This window comes from Lampetra planeri, chromosome 9, assembly GCF_965212315.1.
Source record: "Lampetra planeri chromosome 9, kcLamPlan1.2.h2, whole genome shotgun sequence".
NCBI lineage: Eukaryota > Metazoa > Chordata > Hyperoartia > Petromyzontiformes > Petromyzontidae > Lampetra > Lampetra planeri.
Genome location: NC_136115.1, coordinates 5,108,259 through 5,124,601, shown reverse-complemented (window position 1 = coordinate 5,124,601; position 16,343 = coordinate 5,108,259). Strand labels below are relative to the sequence as shown.

The 16,343-nt window shown below is 51.3% G+C and overlaps 1 protein-coding gene across 1 annotated transcript; it reads left to right on the top strand.

Annotated features, from left to right (window-relative positions):
• Nucleotides 1-883: 883 nt before the first annotated feature.
• Nucleotides 884-15,311, top strand: HELT (helt bHLH transcription factor). Its single transcript, XM_078597784.1, has 4 exons — nucleotides 884-982; nucleotides 3,844-3,948; nucleotides 10,311-10,407; nucleotides 14,092-15,311. The coding sequence occupies exons 1-4, from the start codon at nucleotides 884-886 to the stop codon at nucleotides 14,649-14,651; spliced, it is 861 nt and encodes a 286-aa protein (XP_078453910.1). The 3' UTR covers nucleotides 14,652-15,311.
• The last annotated feature ends 1,032 nt before the right edge of the window (nucleotides 15,312-16,343 follow it).

Sequence of the window (16,343 nt, the reverse complement as noted above, 5' to 3'; positions counted from 1 at the left end):
AGGCTTGCTCCACACCTGCCCGGTCTCCGATAAATAATGGCGGGGAGAGACAAAGGCGGGTCACCCCCCCCCCCCTCCTCCTCCTCTCTCCTCTCCCTCCCCATCCACCCCACCACCACCTCCTCCTCCTTCTCCTCTACGCTCCCGCCTCGCCACCGTGCCGATCCCGACGGGTCAGCGGGGCCCTCGGGAACAAATGGGCGCGCTCAGCTCACGCAGCACCCCGCCATCGCAGCCCGCGCGGCCGGCAATCACCCTAACAACGCTGGTGGGGGGGGGGGTGGATGAAGGGGGGGGGGGTGGATGAAGGGGGGGGGAGCAGGGAAGCGTGAGACGGGGCAAGGCCGGAGCTCACTGGGGGTCGATCCTCACGCGCCAATGGGGCGCGGTGGACGGTTGGTTAAGAAAGCGGTGAACGAGGCGGGCAGCGGCGTGGGGTTGGGTTCGGGTGCTCTCGGGGAAGGGAGAATCATCCGGGGGGGGGGGAGCGAAGAGGGGGGGGGTGGTGAGGAACCTCGCTCCGTGCCCCCCCGCACTGCGCGTGTGCGGTTCACATTTCGCGCCCTGTTCCACATTAGCATACCAATGGTCCCCACGTGAGCGCACCAACGCCTCCCTCGACACCCCCCCCCCCCTCTCAACCACCCACCCCCCTCTTCCCAAAACAACACCTCCGATGCATAAACATGGCCATTCAGGAGACGTAATCCTTGACATGATTTGGGGGTGAGGCTGGACTCGGGGGCAATGCCGAGGCGGCCCCGTTATAAATAAGAGGCCATCCCCGTGGGCGAGGTGTCGCCACTCCGAGAGACGGGGACCCTTGCCGAGCCACGGTCGACCCCCCCAACCCCTCGTCTCCAGGCCACAAGGAGGGACCGTCATGTCGGGCAGCAAAAAACTGCGCAAGGTAAAGAGGCGAGAGGACGACTCTCGCGGTGTGGCGATGAGGCTCAGCGCTCACGCGCGCCACGAGTGCGGGGTGAGAGCCTTTGCCCCCCACTCCCTCCCTCCCTCCATCCCTCCCGCCACCACCGCAACCCACGTGCCGCAAGTGCACACGCACTACCACCACCACCATCACCACGCACCACCACCAACACGCACCACCACGCACCACTGCCACGCACCACCACCACCAACACGCAACACCACCACGCACCACCACCACCAAACACAACCAACATCACCACCACGCACCACCAACACCACGTGCAGATGCACAGCACTCAGCAGTTTTTGATTTTCCTTGTTTTTGTTGCTGTTGCTCTTGCTGCAGGTTGTTAGGGTTGCTGCACCCATGTGGCGTCACGGTGGCGAAATGTTAACTACATCGCTTGGTATACAGGATGTCGTGGGCTCGATCCAAACCCAAACCGCATGTTGTATATTTGGAGTTTGCGTGTCTCTCTCTCTCTCTCCCGTGGTCGCGTAGATTTTTCTCCCGGTCCTCCGGTTTTTTCCCTCCACATTTAGAATTAACGTCCGTTTAGAGTATCTGGCACACAACAAATATCCACGTGATGAGCCACTTCGTTGATATATCATCCAGATAGCTCAAAGGACCTTACCTGGTAAAGATAAATAGTTTCGTTAATATGGGCAGAGATTTCGTGCGTGTGGCACCGGTATTAGTTGACTTCCAGAAAAGCGTCCTGAACGCTGTGACTCTCCGGTTGATCCGTCTAGCAAGCCAGGGCGGTGTTCAATCGAAATCAAAGCCTGGATCGGGATACTGCCCCGGTGTTGTGGGCTTGAGCTTTCGAAACGGCGGTGCGGTAGGACGGCGGTGAATTCTGAAATCCCTCCGCGCTCAGCGTTTTGTCATCGTTTCGTGCTCGCGATGGGTTTTACTGCAGGCAACTCCAATTGCCTACTGCGCGCAAAATGTTAACTCAGGCGCGGGAATTTGGGCCAAACATCGCCAATGCGAGATACCTCGTGAACAAAAAAAAAACAAAGATGAAAATAATAATAATAATCATGATACTGCGCGACACCCTCCTGGGTAAAAACAAAATCCATTCTTGTAAGCGACATCGCGTATTGTCGAATGAGTATTCTTGTCGAGGCAATGCCGCACATACACTGCTCGCTTATCTTTTTGCTGACCAGATTAGTGACCGTCCCCCCCCCGTCGATTATACTTCATATGGGCGACCTGCGTGTCAGGCGCTCGTTTTGTATACTGTTTACATAACAGAAGACTTAGGAAACTGCGATACACGCTATATTGCGCTACGTACGGTGCGACATAAGTTCAACATACACACAACACACACACATACACACACACACATTCACGTGTTTGCGATTCACGCGTTACCATTTCACGCAGATGCCTCCCCGATCAACAATGTGGAATTCTCGGTGTCGTCCGTTTGGTTAATTATCTGACTCTGGACCCGACAGCCTATTAATTGCCTATGGCCAGCTCCGCGGGAATCCCACCCCCCCCCCCATGCGTATTCGAAGCTAAGCCGGATTGAGCCTGACTAGTGCTTGGATGGGTGACCGCCATGCGTATCAGATTGCATGGGCTGTAGGGCAGGTGCGTTGTTAGCAGAATACATCTATCGCTGCACTCAACTTCGATGCTCACGCTTCTATGCTCACACACACACGCGCGCGTCTTTGCTTCCCGACGTCACAAACCCGGGGCGGACCAGGGTGGTGAAGTATGGTCAACTCGACTCGTACGGCGCAGATCAGGCCTTCGTCCGGCAGTGGTTTGAGCAAAGCGCTTGTACGTGCACACACGGCGTTGATTGCGCGTACGTGACATTTGCGTACCCAGCCAGGGGCTTACATTTGTGGGCGAGTTCATCTCATGCCGAGTTGGCGCACGTGGAAGATAATTGCGCGTCCGGAATAAACCCACGAACCCCCCACCCCCCCACCCCTAGTCGCCACGGCTGCGTCTATTCGTGGGGCACCAACTCCCTCGGTCCACCAGCGAAACCGGGAGCATAGTCAGTGGAGCGCGGTTAATATCCAAATAAATCAGCGCGCGTGCAGGTGCCATGGGCGAATTGTCACGTGGCTGGCGACGAGTTTGGGGAGGCCTCCGTCTAGCAGTGGATAGATCACGGCTGCTGATGACGATATCTTAAAAAAAAAACACACACACACACAGAGAGAGAGGGATGATCTCCGCGATTCTTTGGGGACCGAGGGGAAGAAGCCCTTAGATCAGACGGCGGTGGGGTGCGCTTCGCTGTGGATGTCGAGAGTTGAATGCCCGCTGTTTTCCCCGCACCTCCGATTCGCACGGTTGGCCACGTACGGCGCTAAAGAAGTTCGGCTTACGTGCACGCGAAGCAGCTGCGTTGGCACGGGAGGTGGCACGCGTAGGCGATTGGCACCAGTGGATTTGGCCATAATAACATCTTGATTTTGAAATCGAGAGAGATAATGCATTGCATATACAGTCTACAAAACAAAGACTTCCTCCCCTAAACCCCCCGTATAAACTTAATAAACTGGTGGGGCAATTGCTGTCAGCGAGCACCTATGAAGTCCGGCACATTCGAGGATGGGTGGCCAGCACCACGCTCGGCCGTCTTTATCTCCACAACGGCGATGTTTACACGCCGCACCAGGTTCTCATTTGAGGCCGAGTCGACCTAGGAGAGGCCCAGGACCGGTTCAGATAATCGTCACCGATTGTTTGCCGTGAGCGGGAATCGAACCCGGGTCGCCAGGTTCGTAGCGCAGCAGCATAGCGCGAACCGCTACACCACCGCTCCCCACAACGGGACACACAGACACACAGACACACACACAGACAGGCACACAAACACACACGCCTCCTGTCCTCTCTCTCTCCATCTCCCGTTCCAGGGTGGGACCGTGTCGCACAAAGTGATCGAGAAGCGACGTCGGGACCGGATCAACCACTGCCTCAACGAGTTGGGCAACACCGTCCCCATGGCTCTCGCCAAGCAGGTGAGGGGCGGGGCCAGGTGAACAGGGGGGGGGGGGGGTCGAGGGACAATCGGCTCCACTGCGTTGACCGGACACTGCGTTGACACGACACGTCCATCTAGCCTTGTCAGAATATTTTTCATAAATCCAGAGGTTGCAATGTTCACAGCGAAACCAACGAGCAACATATTCCTCCGGGTTTCCGCTCTACATTTAAAAACACGCGTTGAGGGTATTTTGTTGCTATACATTCCCACGTGATGATAAGCCACTACGTCGAGCTATCATTTGTGACCAGGTCGCTTCTGAAAAAGATAGCTATGTAGCTCAGTGGGCCTTCCCTGGTAGAATAAACAAAAATATAATACATTTTTATTTAAAGCTTTCGTGACTGCAGGGATTCATATTCTTGGTTCTTTCGGTAAAGTCACGTCGAAGGGAAACAATTAAATAATGAAAATATAAAACAAAAAAATTGAATAGTTAGGCATAGTTAGCACAGACGCACCGTGTAGCCACATCTTCGTCTCGATTTAAAGCTTTCGTGACTGCAGGGATTCATCTTCTTGATTCTTTCGGTAAAGTCACGTAGAAGGGAAGCAATAAAATAATAAAAATAAAACATAATACAATAATTCTCACGACGTTTCGGACACAACGCAAGCAGCCGTCCTCAGGTGAAGACCAGGTCTGTCGGGGAGACAGCGTGTTTATTACTTCCCTTCTACGTGACTTTACCGAAAGAACCAAGAAGATAAATAAACCTGTTCACAGGATTGCACAGGAAGTATATATATGGTACCGTACAATAATCTAGGATCATTATTACGGAGATGCGTACCTTCTACTATACGCGGCAGTGGTGCCTTGCGGAGACAGACGCTACTCCAAGCCGGCCTTGGCAGCGTTCCGAAAAATATCGAGTGGTAAAATATGGAAGCGGTGTTTATTTTTGGCTTAATTGCAATCGACGCCAATAACTCGCGGTTGCCACGCAACATGTGGGACGCGCGTAATCGCATCCGGCCCTTTCGGCTTGACGGGAGGCCTTCATCCAGCAGCCGATTGATCACGGCCGATAATGATGACGTTAGGAACACGTACGATCCGTGATGCATTTCGTCGGGCAAACGCTCCCCCGTGTTTGTAACGCAGACAGACGACGACGCCGGTGTCGTGCGTGCGAGGTCTGTCCCACGCACGGCGTCGAAGGCTCCCGCTGTGGCAAGCGAATTTCCTACTGATTGTCCGCGTGGCAGCCGTTTGAGCCGCAGCATCTGCAACGATCCGTCGTCGTTGCAGGCGATGGCCTCCGCGGTGGGTTGATTGATTGATCAAAGTCCACCACGCTGCTCGCTCGGCGTTATCCCCGACTTGGGACCGTGGAAATCGCGCAGAACGTCGGCGGACATCGGCTGCACTGCCCTCTACTGACCAGCAACGCAGCGGCCTAGATCGAGCGGGCACGGGTCCAGACTCAACGCTGCGTGCTTTCGCTTCAGAGGACTGACGGAGAATCCGGGGGGTAGCATGGGTGGGGGGGGTGTATTCCATGGGGATCTGGTGAGATGTCTACCCGCTATATATGATATCGTTTAGCACCTTCGATTAGCACGGTTGTCTGCGCACGGTGCAAAAGAAGTTCAACATACGTACGTTTGAAGCTTTCGTGACCGCAGGAATTACTCTTTGGTTCTTTCCGTAAAGTCACGTAGAAAGAAGATGTTGTGTTGTCTCTCTCTCTGATTGTGTGTCTCCGTGTCTGTGTTTTGTCTCTCTCTCAACTTGAGTTCTACCTGATGGCGGTTGCTTGTGTTGCAATCGAAACGTCGTATTCTATTATTTTATACATTTTCTTTCTACGTTACTTTACCCAAAGAACCAACGAGTAATCCGAACGTTTATTCAGACGAGCTGCAGCGAATCTCACATGCTCCGTTGGCCCCGGTGAGTTCCCTGCGGCCATGCGTGGGATGTTTGAATTTCTGGCGAGGTTGGGGTAGGGGTGGGGTGGGGTGGGGGGAGCCTTCGAAAAACGCCTCCGATCAACGGCGCTCGTGCGGGGCGTTGAGTGTCGCCTCGCAAAGGTTGAGACACCGTGGCAGAGAACGGGAATGGAACCTCGCGAGCGCAAAAAAAAAACCGAATGCATTTTCCGCACGCAAGTCTGCAAGGAAGGGCGCGTTGCTGCGCTGGGATGGGCCCCGCGGCGTTTGGGGAGTGCCCTTGACCGACGGCGCGCAATAAACGCCGCTGATGAGTCTCAAAAAATTAACCCGTAAAAACAAAGTTTTTCACTATAAATCCTTTATATGCGTGTCCAATGGGCCACAACCCAGCCCACATTGGTCTTTGAAACGGGCGGCTAGAGTCCTCTCGTCCTCTGGCTTGAGATGGCTGCCACCTATGGGTCAGATGATTGTCTGCCACCATTAAGCAATTGGTAATTAAATAGAATAAAAAAAAAATCCTAAATGGTGTAAAATTTTTGGAAAAAATGTTCACGAAAATACATTGTCACGCACAACGAGTCTGTGTGCAAAATGTCAACTCGATTGGATCACGGGAAGTGGGTTAATAAACGACCGAAAGATTTGCACGGTCGTAAGCAAGCAAGCAAGCAAGTGAACTTAATATAAAGGATTTAAAAAAATAACCCGTAAAAACAAAGTTTTTCACTTTAAATCCTTTATATGCGTGGCAGCTAGAGTCCTCTCGTCCTCTGGCTTGAGATGGCTGCCACCTATGGGTCAGATGATTGCCTGCCACCATTAAGCAATTGGTAATTAAATATAATATTTTTTTCCCTAAAAAGTGTAAAGTTATGGAAACATTTTTTCACGAAAATAAATTGTCACGCACAACGAGTCTGTGTGCAAAATGTCAGCTCGATTGGATCACGGGAAGTGGGTTAAAAAACGACCGAAAGATTTGCACGGTCGTAAGCAAGCAAGCAAGCACGCAAGCACGCAAGCAAGCAAGCAAGTGAACTTAATATAAAGGATTTAAAAAGGTCGAGTGTCAGCGCTTGCCAGTTTAAACAAACGCTGCTGGTCAATATTGGATAGCAAGGCGCACAGAGCGGTGGATCTACATGTACCGTATATGTTATGAATCAGGACATTGCTTGCTTATAACAGTTTAATACACACGCAGTGTTGGATTATATCGGTAGCAAAATTAGAAGATGCTACAGGCCCCGCACTTGCAATGGCCCCGCGCTAAATGCTTTCAAGCTATCAATTCTGGTTTAGTGATTCTGCACTTGCTCTATTACTATAGTACTATACCGCCTTCAACTTTTATGGACGACTGGGTGTTTAAGGTTAGCGATTTGTCGTATTATTTGGTTGTATAGCAAATGAAAAAAAATACAATTACTTTACTATGCAGGTAAAACATTTAAGTGTTTAAATTTATTTTTTTATTTAGAGCCCCTTTATAACATATACTACAGGCCCCGCACTAGCTTCATCCGGCACTGTAAACACACACGACAAGGTCCGTACAGACGGGTTCACGAACTCACTTGCTGCCCTGGCTCTCTACCGGGTTTCGGCGTTTCACAAATATCTCCGTGACCCACCAACCCTTTCCTCCAGAGCGCGCTGAATCGCAGCGCAAATTAACAATTGACGAGCAAAATGGGGACTAATTAATTACGCGATTAATTAAACGGTCAATTATTCAATAGGTTTCATTACACCTCCATGCGTATCGCGAGAATGTATTTAAATGCGCAATGATTGCAATGAGACAAACCGCTTGTGGGGCAATTGTCTCATTGATCACGCTAATGGGGGGGGGGGGGGGTGACGGGAGGGGCTATCCTGCGCTACGTACCCAGCATCCCTGAGTTCGATTCCGAGCCACGGCTCACAACAACATTAAACAATGGCTCACAAATGCACGTGTGCCAAGACGCGTATGCAGTCGACAGATATATTCGAAAGGACTTCAGAGAAATTCACTGGCATCTGCTGTGTGTCGTGCATTGTGTTTACGACAATTTGTTCATCCAACAAATGTCGCGATGGGGTTTTTGCTTTCTGAGGCTCGTTGGCAGCAATGCGTGGACTGCTGACAAGACGAACCACTTTGCTTTCACTTTTACGATCATTCTCACGGATCCACTGCTCCGTCGAGTGATCATAATGCGACACTGGATAGTTTTACGCGGGCATAGCCTATCCGCTGCTGGATGAAGGCCCTCGGTGGTCCGATTATAACCCCAACATCCATGGCACACCCGCAACGCGAGCGGTCAGCGGCACTTAATGCGCTGAAGGCAACCCATGGCCTTTTCTCTTTCTTCAGCAGGGACGTCAATCCAGTGCTTGCTAATGTGGGAGACATGCCACACACCAAACTGGCTTGAGTCCTTGGGGATGCGGCTTGGCTATGGCGTTACCAGCGATGGTAACGATGAGACCGATTTGTTTGCGATGAATTTTCACCCCCAGTGGCAGCTCTCAGTGTCACTCGGCACATGGTCTGCAATTATGTACGGCATGTTGAACTTCTATCGCACCGTACGCAGCTCAACCGTGCTAATCGGAGGTGCGGGGGATGGACAACGATCTATCACACAACAAGCGAATGGGCATTTACTCTGCCGGTCGGGGCGATGATTGCTACGTCTCTATCTCAACTGAGTCATTCGCGGCTTATTTTAGAATGTTGGCAAATTTGGACCCTGACGCCGGCACAGCGATGGCCGACTCCTGCGAATGACGCCACTGCGAACCGGACGGCGCGTGATCGCCGGAGTAGTAAGTAGTATGATGGTTATTCTGATTGATTACACCCGCAGCAATAATCGTGTGGACCGCACGTGTACGAGCCCCACGGTGTCAGGGGGGTCCCACTGCCGATAACTCCCGCAACACGCGCACCCGATGGATATCTCATTCACGCGCAATGAACGCCGCCCACTAGTCTCAGTGATAATCAATAATGATCTTTAATCAGTGATGATAATTAATCAGTGATAATCAGTAATGATAATCGGTGATGATCAGTGATGATAATCGGTGATGATCATTGATTATAATCGGTGATGATCAGTGATGCTGATCGGTGATGATCAGTGACGCTGATCGGTGATGATCAGTGACGCTGATCGGTGATGATCAGTGACGCTGATCGGTGATGATCAGTGACGCTGATCGGTGATGATCAGTGACGCTGATCGGTGATGATCAGTGCGGCCTCTGGATTAGAACCGCGAAGCGCTTGCAACGGTTTCGAGTTTTTCTTTTGACTCTCAACGCTTTCGCTGCACGAAATGAACGCGCCACCGGCCGGCCCACAACCCACAACCGCCCGCCCCCCGCGACGACTCTCGCCGTCTCTCCCAGCCGCCCCCACCGCCCCACACGTGGCGACAATTTAGAGCGGAAACGTTGGAGAGCCACTCGTGCAGATGTCCCCCTGGACCATTGGCTTTCTGAGACGTGGACGCGAAGTGCGTTGATGCTGCGCAAAAGTGTCCGACGGTCCTCCCTCCCCTCCCTCCCTCCCTCCCTCCCCTCCCCTCCCTCCCCTCCCCACCCTCCCTTGGTTCGCGGGGCTGTGATGGACGGTTGATGCGGACAAATCATGGCAACTTTTATTACGCCTTTTGTTTCGGACATGAATTAATATTTTGCTCGTGATATTGAACGTGCAAAAAATGAAGTTCGATAAAGTGCCCTGGTTAAAGTACCCTGACCCTAAGATCGAAATGCACCCCTAAAGAAATACGTACAGCTGCGTTATTTTCGTTTTATGTTCCGATAATATAAATCAATTTGTATACAGTAATTGGTTATTTTGAAAGAGATAAGTGATTGCGTTTTGTCACCAGGGGTTGGGGGAGCTGGGTGGTCCGCGCAAATGTTTGCATCGGCTGAGTGAGTCCGCGGGGGCAAATCAGTTTGAGAGGAACCACTGCGCTCGAGCAGGAGGGAGGGAGGGAGGAGGATGATGAAGGATGAGCGTCATCCTGGCCGTGCGTCTGTATGTGTATGTGTGTCTGTGTGTGTGTCTGTGTGTGTGTCTGTATGTGTGTGTGTGTCGTGGGGAGGGGTAGTGTAGCGGTTAGCGCTACGCTGCGCTACAAAACCTGGCAACCCGGGTTCGATTCCCGCTCACGGCCAACACCAGTGACGATTATCAAAACCGGTCCCGGGCATCCGCTAGGTCGACTCAGCCTCAAATGAGTACCTGGTGAGGTGTGTAAACATCGCCACTGTGGAGACAAAGGCGGCCGGGAGTGGTGCTGGCCCACCCACCCCCTCGTGTGCCGCGCCGGCCATCATAGGTGCTCGCTAACAGGACTTGCCCCTACAGTCTGTTAAGGCTACACGGGGGATCTTTGTGTGTGTTTTTGTGGCGCGCAGAGCAGCGGGAAGCTGGAAAAGGCGGAGATCTTGGAGATGACCGTCCAGTACCTGCGGGCACTACACTCGTCCGATCTCCTGCGCGGCAAAGAGAAGAGTAAGCGCCTCTCCTCCTCCTCCTCCCCCCTCCTCCTCCTCCCTCTTCCTCCTCCCCCTCCTCCTCCTCCTCCCCCCTCCTCCTCCTCCCCCCTCCTCCTCCTCCCTCTTCCTCCTCCCCCCTCCTCCTCCCTCCTCCTCCTTCCCCCTCCTCCTCCTCCCCCCTCCTCCTCCTCCCTCTTCCTCCTTCCCTCTCTTCCTCCTCCCCCCTCCTCCACCTCCTCCTCCCTCCTCCTCCCTCCCTCCTCCCCTCTCCTTCTCCTCCCTCCTTCCCCCCCCTCCTCCCCCCTCCTCCTCCCTCCCACACAAAGACAAAGACCCCACCCCCGGTCCCATATAATCTCAACAGACTGTCGGGGAAAGTGCTGTTAGCGAGTAGCACCTACGAAGGCCGGCACGGCACACGATGGGGGTGGGGTGGTCACCGCCACGCCCGACTTCGTCTCCCCAGTCGCGATGTTTACACATCACACCGTGTTACTCATTTGAGGCTGAGTCAACCTATGGGAGGCCTATTGACTGTTTCAGACAATCGGGTTAGCCATGTAGGGAAATCGAACTCGTGTCGCCGGGTTCGTAGCGCAGCGCCCTAACCACTACGCTACCGCCCCCCTCCCGCACCCCCCCCCCCCTAACTCCTCGCACCCTCCCGCCCCCCAATGCATCCCCTTCCCAGCAGAACCCTTGCTGATGAGATTGACTGGGGAACTGATACAGATCCGATTACTGTTGGAACTCTGCACGCATTCACTAACCAGGACCCCCCCCCCCACCCCCCCGCCCGTGATTCGATCAATGGTCACGATTCCCGGTCACGATTTCGATTCAGGATTCTATTTTTGTTATTTTTTGTTATTGTCCCTTGAACATTGTTGCGTACGTATGGCAGCGCCTCTAGTGGCTGGAAGGGTCACGTGTGTTTCTTAATTGCATACAATTAATATTCGGATCTCAAAAAAAAGTTGCAATACCAACATTTTTTTCTTAAAGGAGTTGAAAAAACCCCTTCAAAAGTAAGTATAAACAAAGCGTATACCAAGTGATTAATTGGTCTTTTTATTATTATTTTTCGTTTCGGGTAGAACGAATTCGATGATTGTTTCAGTAAAGGAAACCAAGGAAGCGCACACACGTGTAATCTGGTGTGTCTCGACAGTTATCTCCACGATACCACGTTGTTCACGATACCACGTGGTTCACGATACCACGTGGTTCACGATACCACGTGGTTCACGCAGATTCACGATCCCGGTGAACTCCGTGACCTCCGTGACACAATCGTGGCCTTAATCACGGCGTTAAGAATCTACATTGATGATCGATTAATTAGTTTAACACATAGTAGGCTTTCGCGACCACAGTAATTGGCTGTGTCGGGTGGTGGCGGATTTTACGACACATTTATATTTATCCGATCTAACCCAAAAACCTCTATTATGAATCGATTAATTGTTACTGCTATCATGCATATCACCTTGAATACGGTCAATTTCCTGACCCAGGCAAGGAAATTCCTCTCTAGAATCCCGTCTTGTTATTCCACATTTGATCATGGAGGATTGTCATATGAACACGTGTGGGAATGGGTCAGTGGTATTGGTCAACTAGAACACGACACCCGCGAATATTCACTGGGTCTTTAACGTGCATTGCCAGCAGACAGCACCCTTGCCTGGCAGATAAGCCCATTCATTACAACACCACCCAGAATGCTCCAGATCTGGCCATATCTCGAAATCTAAGCAGATCTCAGCCTGGATAACGACGCATAACAGTGTAGACATAGGCTGCGGGGCAATGTGGTGCGCATCAGAGGGCAGTGTAGCGAAAGGCATTGTTGTACTATACTTCTATGCTCCCCTGCTGTACACACTCCGATGAATTTCTCGTAGGTACCATAGGCTAATTACTACCGACACGAGAGGATCGTGTTGAAGCGCTAACTTACAATGCAGTAACGTTATTACACGGGATGGTAACGTAATTACCTAATTATTTCCAATTGTGAGCACTCTTTGCTCTCGCCGCTCTATAACGCTACGCTGTTCATGGCACATTGTAGAGAATTGACCTTTTGACCCCGGGTGGAAGTCGGGAGCGGCAGCGTGACGGGAGGCTGCAGGCAAATGCGACGTGCTCTGTGCAGGCAACACATGGCCCATTCACTCACGGGGGCACTCGGCGCATTCGTCAATAACGCCGTGGCCCAAAATATATAATAGACGACGTTCCGTGCAATGACCCTTCTTCATAGCACGTTTGCTCGAAAGGCCACAGAGTGATAGTGTGGGTCGGAGTTGGAGACTGCATTTTATATCATGGGGCCTGATGAGTACTGCAGTTTATTTTTATGGCTTTATGATGATGAGTAACTACAGGCACCAATACTCATGGAAGTCAGAGATCGCGAGCACCTATTAAGGCATGAACTGCGTGCGATGGGTGATTTTGTAGCCGTGTATCCCTGGAAAGCACCGCACGAGGTATCCATTTAAGGCGGAGTCGACCAAGGTTTGGTTCTGTGTTATTTCAATAAAATCGAATCCAGAGGTTGTAATGTTCACAGCGAAACCAACGAGCAACATATTCCTCCGGGTTTCCGCTCTACATTTAGAAACACTCGCTGCTATACATTCCCACGTGATGATGAGCCACTACGTCGAGTTATCATTTGTGACCAGGTCGCTTCTGAAAAACATAGTTATGTAGCTCAATGGGCCTTCCCTGGTAGAATAAACAAAAATATAATTAATATTGATTTAAAGCTTTCGTGACTGCAAGGATTCATATTCTTGGTTCTTTCGGTAAAGTCACGTAGAAGGGAAACAATAACATAATGAAAATATAAAAAAAAAATTGAATAGTTAGGCATAGTTAGCACAGACACACCGTGTAACCACATCTTCGTCGTTCGCGTTGAGCTGGGAAGGAGCTGTGGAGGCACGGTGGAGTGTGAAGTGAGCTGAAGGGTGTCTCATTCATAAGTGCGACAAAAGTAAACACACACGACACTATTTACCGACGTTAATACGGAAGAAAGGATAAACTCGGGTCTGAAGAATAATGTTTGTGTTTCCTAGGCATCAGAGGCGAGATTGCACGAGGCAAAGCACCGATTTGAATCGGTGGGGCCACAGTCTCATCATAGCTGTCGATGATAATGCTGATGGAACTGGTGACGGTTATATAGAGATAGAATACACGACAAAATCAGGTTCGAAACAAATGGCTTGTTTTTAAAGGGAGACTTAAGATGAAATCATGATGATTACGATGAATAGACCGACAACAGCAGATATCTAAGTCACGTGGCTGTACACATCAAATATGAGGCGATCTAGACCAGCAGGCCATTATTTCATAGCGAGACCTTGGCAAAGCCGTCCCTAGGGTACGGAGAATTGGGGCGACTGACCCGGGCCCCGCACTTTGGGGGGCCGCACACCCTCCTCCGGATGGCCCTGGACCTGGGGTTCAATTGTGATGTTGATAATTCTGGACGGACTACGATAGATGACTTTTGTTATCAGGTAAGAGACAATTCATACCAGGGGTTTCCTTTTCAATCAGCGACCTCCGATTGGCACGGTTGTCTACGTACGGCGCGCGAAAGAAGTTCACCATGAGGATGACGATGACGACATTAAACCGTGTGTCCCCTCGTTACGCCCCCCCCTCCACGCAGCTGCCGATCTCCTGCGCGAATTCTCCAACTACTACCAGGCCGGCTACCAGGAGTGCCTCAAGAACCTGGTGCACTACCTCACGGCGATCGAGCGCCTCGAGATGAAGGACTCGCGCTACCTCCGCGTCCTCGCCTTCCTCCAGGCCAAGGCTCGCCGCTCCTGCCCCGCGGGCCACCCGCTGGCGCCGGGGCAGCCCTCGGCCCGCTGCCCCGAGCTGCCCGCCTTCGCCGGTCCGGGGACGTGCGGGGGCGGGGGATCCGGCGTGGTGGGCGGCGGAGGAGGAGGAGTGCCCGAGGCGGCGGGCAGACCGTCGCCCCTGCACGGAGCTCGGAGGGCAGAGCCGTACCCCTGGCAGGCAGCCGCACCGCTGCCCTTCCTCCAGGCCGGCCAGCAGCCTTACCTCAACTCTCCCGGGCAGCAGGGCTTCCTGTCGCCCGGGCAGCAGGGCTTCCTCAGCTCGGGGCAGCACTTTGACTGCGCCTACATGGGATACCTGAGTCCCCATCACGTGTCCTCGGCCGCCCGGGGCATCCCAAGCGGGCAGCACGTGTCGTTGTGATGCGCGTGTCAACTTCTGGGCCACCGCGAACATTTGCTCGTTCACAGGACTCGGCGACACCGAGAACTCAAGTCTCATTTTGTCGAGAGGATCCTGCTGTGGGAGACTTGGGCTTGTTAGTTTTCCGTTATTTGCCGATTGTTTGTGTCCTTTGGTATCGGACGCGAGACCAGATTAGTACTGTAGCATGGCAAAGAACGGTGTTGCAAACATCACCCAACAGATAAGCCAGCGGCGACCTACTTACCACAATGCCCACCATACCGGTGCCTCGCTGTCCTGCAAGTGGACGTCTCCATCTTTTCGTGATCCTCCAACCCTATCTTCATATTGCTGGATTATAGGCTTACATAGCTACCACCTTCAATGGCATTATCTATATGTATATATATATGTGTATATATCAAGATGGACTACTTGGCTGATGCTGATGATAAATACGGAGACACTTGATTTTCAAAGGGCCAATATGTGTGTGTATACGTCTCACTGCTGAAAGCTACTTGGCAGAGCACACGGTTTGGTTTCTAAGCGATTCCGTGTTGATAATGCAAATGCATTAACTAAGTGATTGTATATATTTTTTGCTGATATTTGCGTGCAAAATGAAATACTTCTGTCCACGGTTTTTTTTTCGTCCAATAAAATGGAATTTACTTGTTGATGGACGCGTTTGCTTCGCTCGATTGGAGTATGTGTACGGTACATTCTGAATATAATGTAGACACTTGTGCTAGTTCAGTGCGGATTTCGTGACGGGAGAAAACGAGCTACCGCTTTAGGCATCACTCGCTGACTCGCGCTGGCCGTTGCCGGTGAATCGAACTCATGTCGCGAGGTTCAAAGCTTGCAATGATCTGAGCAGAGAGATCATCGCGTTGATAACCCCAGAAGTATAGAGACTCCATTGTTTGCAATCCACGAGCTGACGAACATCATTAATGACCTTACTAAAGATTATTGTTACAAAAAAAATAGCAAACTACTATAACACAGATTCTTGGTTCTATCGGTAAAGTCACGTAGAAGGGAAACAATGAAATAATCAAATATAAAACAATAACATATTTTTATATATTTCTTAACAATAACATTGTTATTTTTTTATATATTTTTTATTTTATTGTTTCCCTTCTACGTGACTTTACCGAAAAAGCCAAGAATATGAATCCCTGCAGTCACGAAAGCTTTAAATAAAAACACAATAACACATTTTTGTTCTACCAGGTAAGGTCGACCGAGCTATTTCCATCTCTTTTTCAGAAGCGACCTGTCCACAAATGATAGCTCAACGAAGTGGCTTACCACGTGGAAATGTATTGCAGCCAAACACTCTAGACACGTTTCTAAATGTGCAGGGGAAAATCGGAGGACCCGGAGATAAAATCCACGCGACCACGGGGAGAACACGCCAACTCCAAATATACACCAGGCGTCAGGGTCGGGATCGAACCCACGACGTTACGTAGACCAGGCGAGGTAGTTAACATCTGGCCACCGGGGCAGTACCTTTACTCCGCACTGTCAAGAGTTAGCCGAGTAATGAGTCACCATACAGCCGCTCCCAGACCAGATTGATCGTAACCAACCCGAGTCACGATTCGATTGAATAGTCAATCAATTCCAGTCTCCATCGTAACGTCCGTCTCACTGGCAGTATGTTTGATCCGTCACGTTCGTACCATTGGCCTA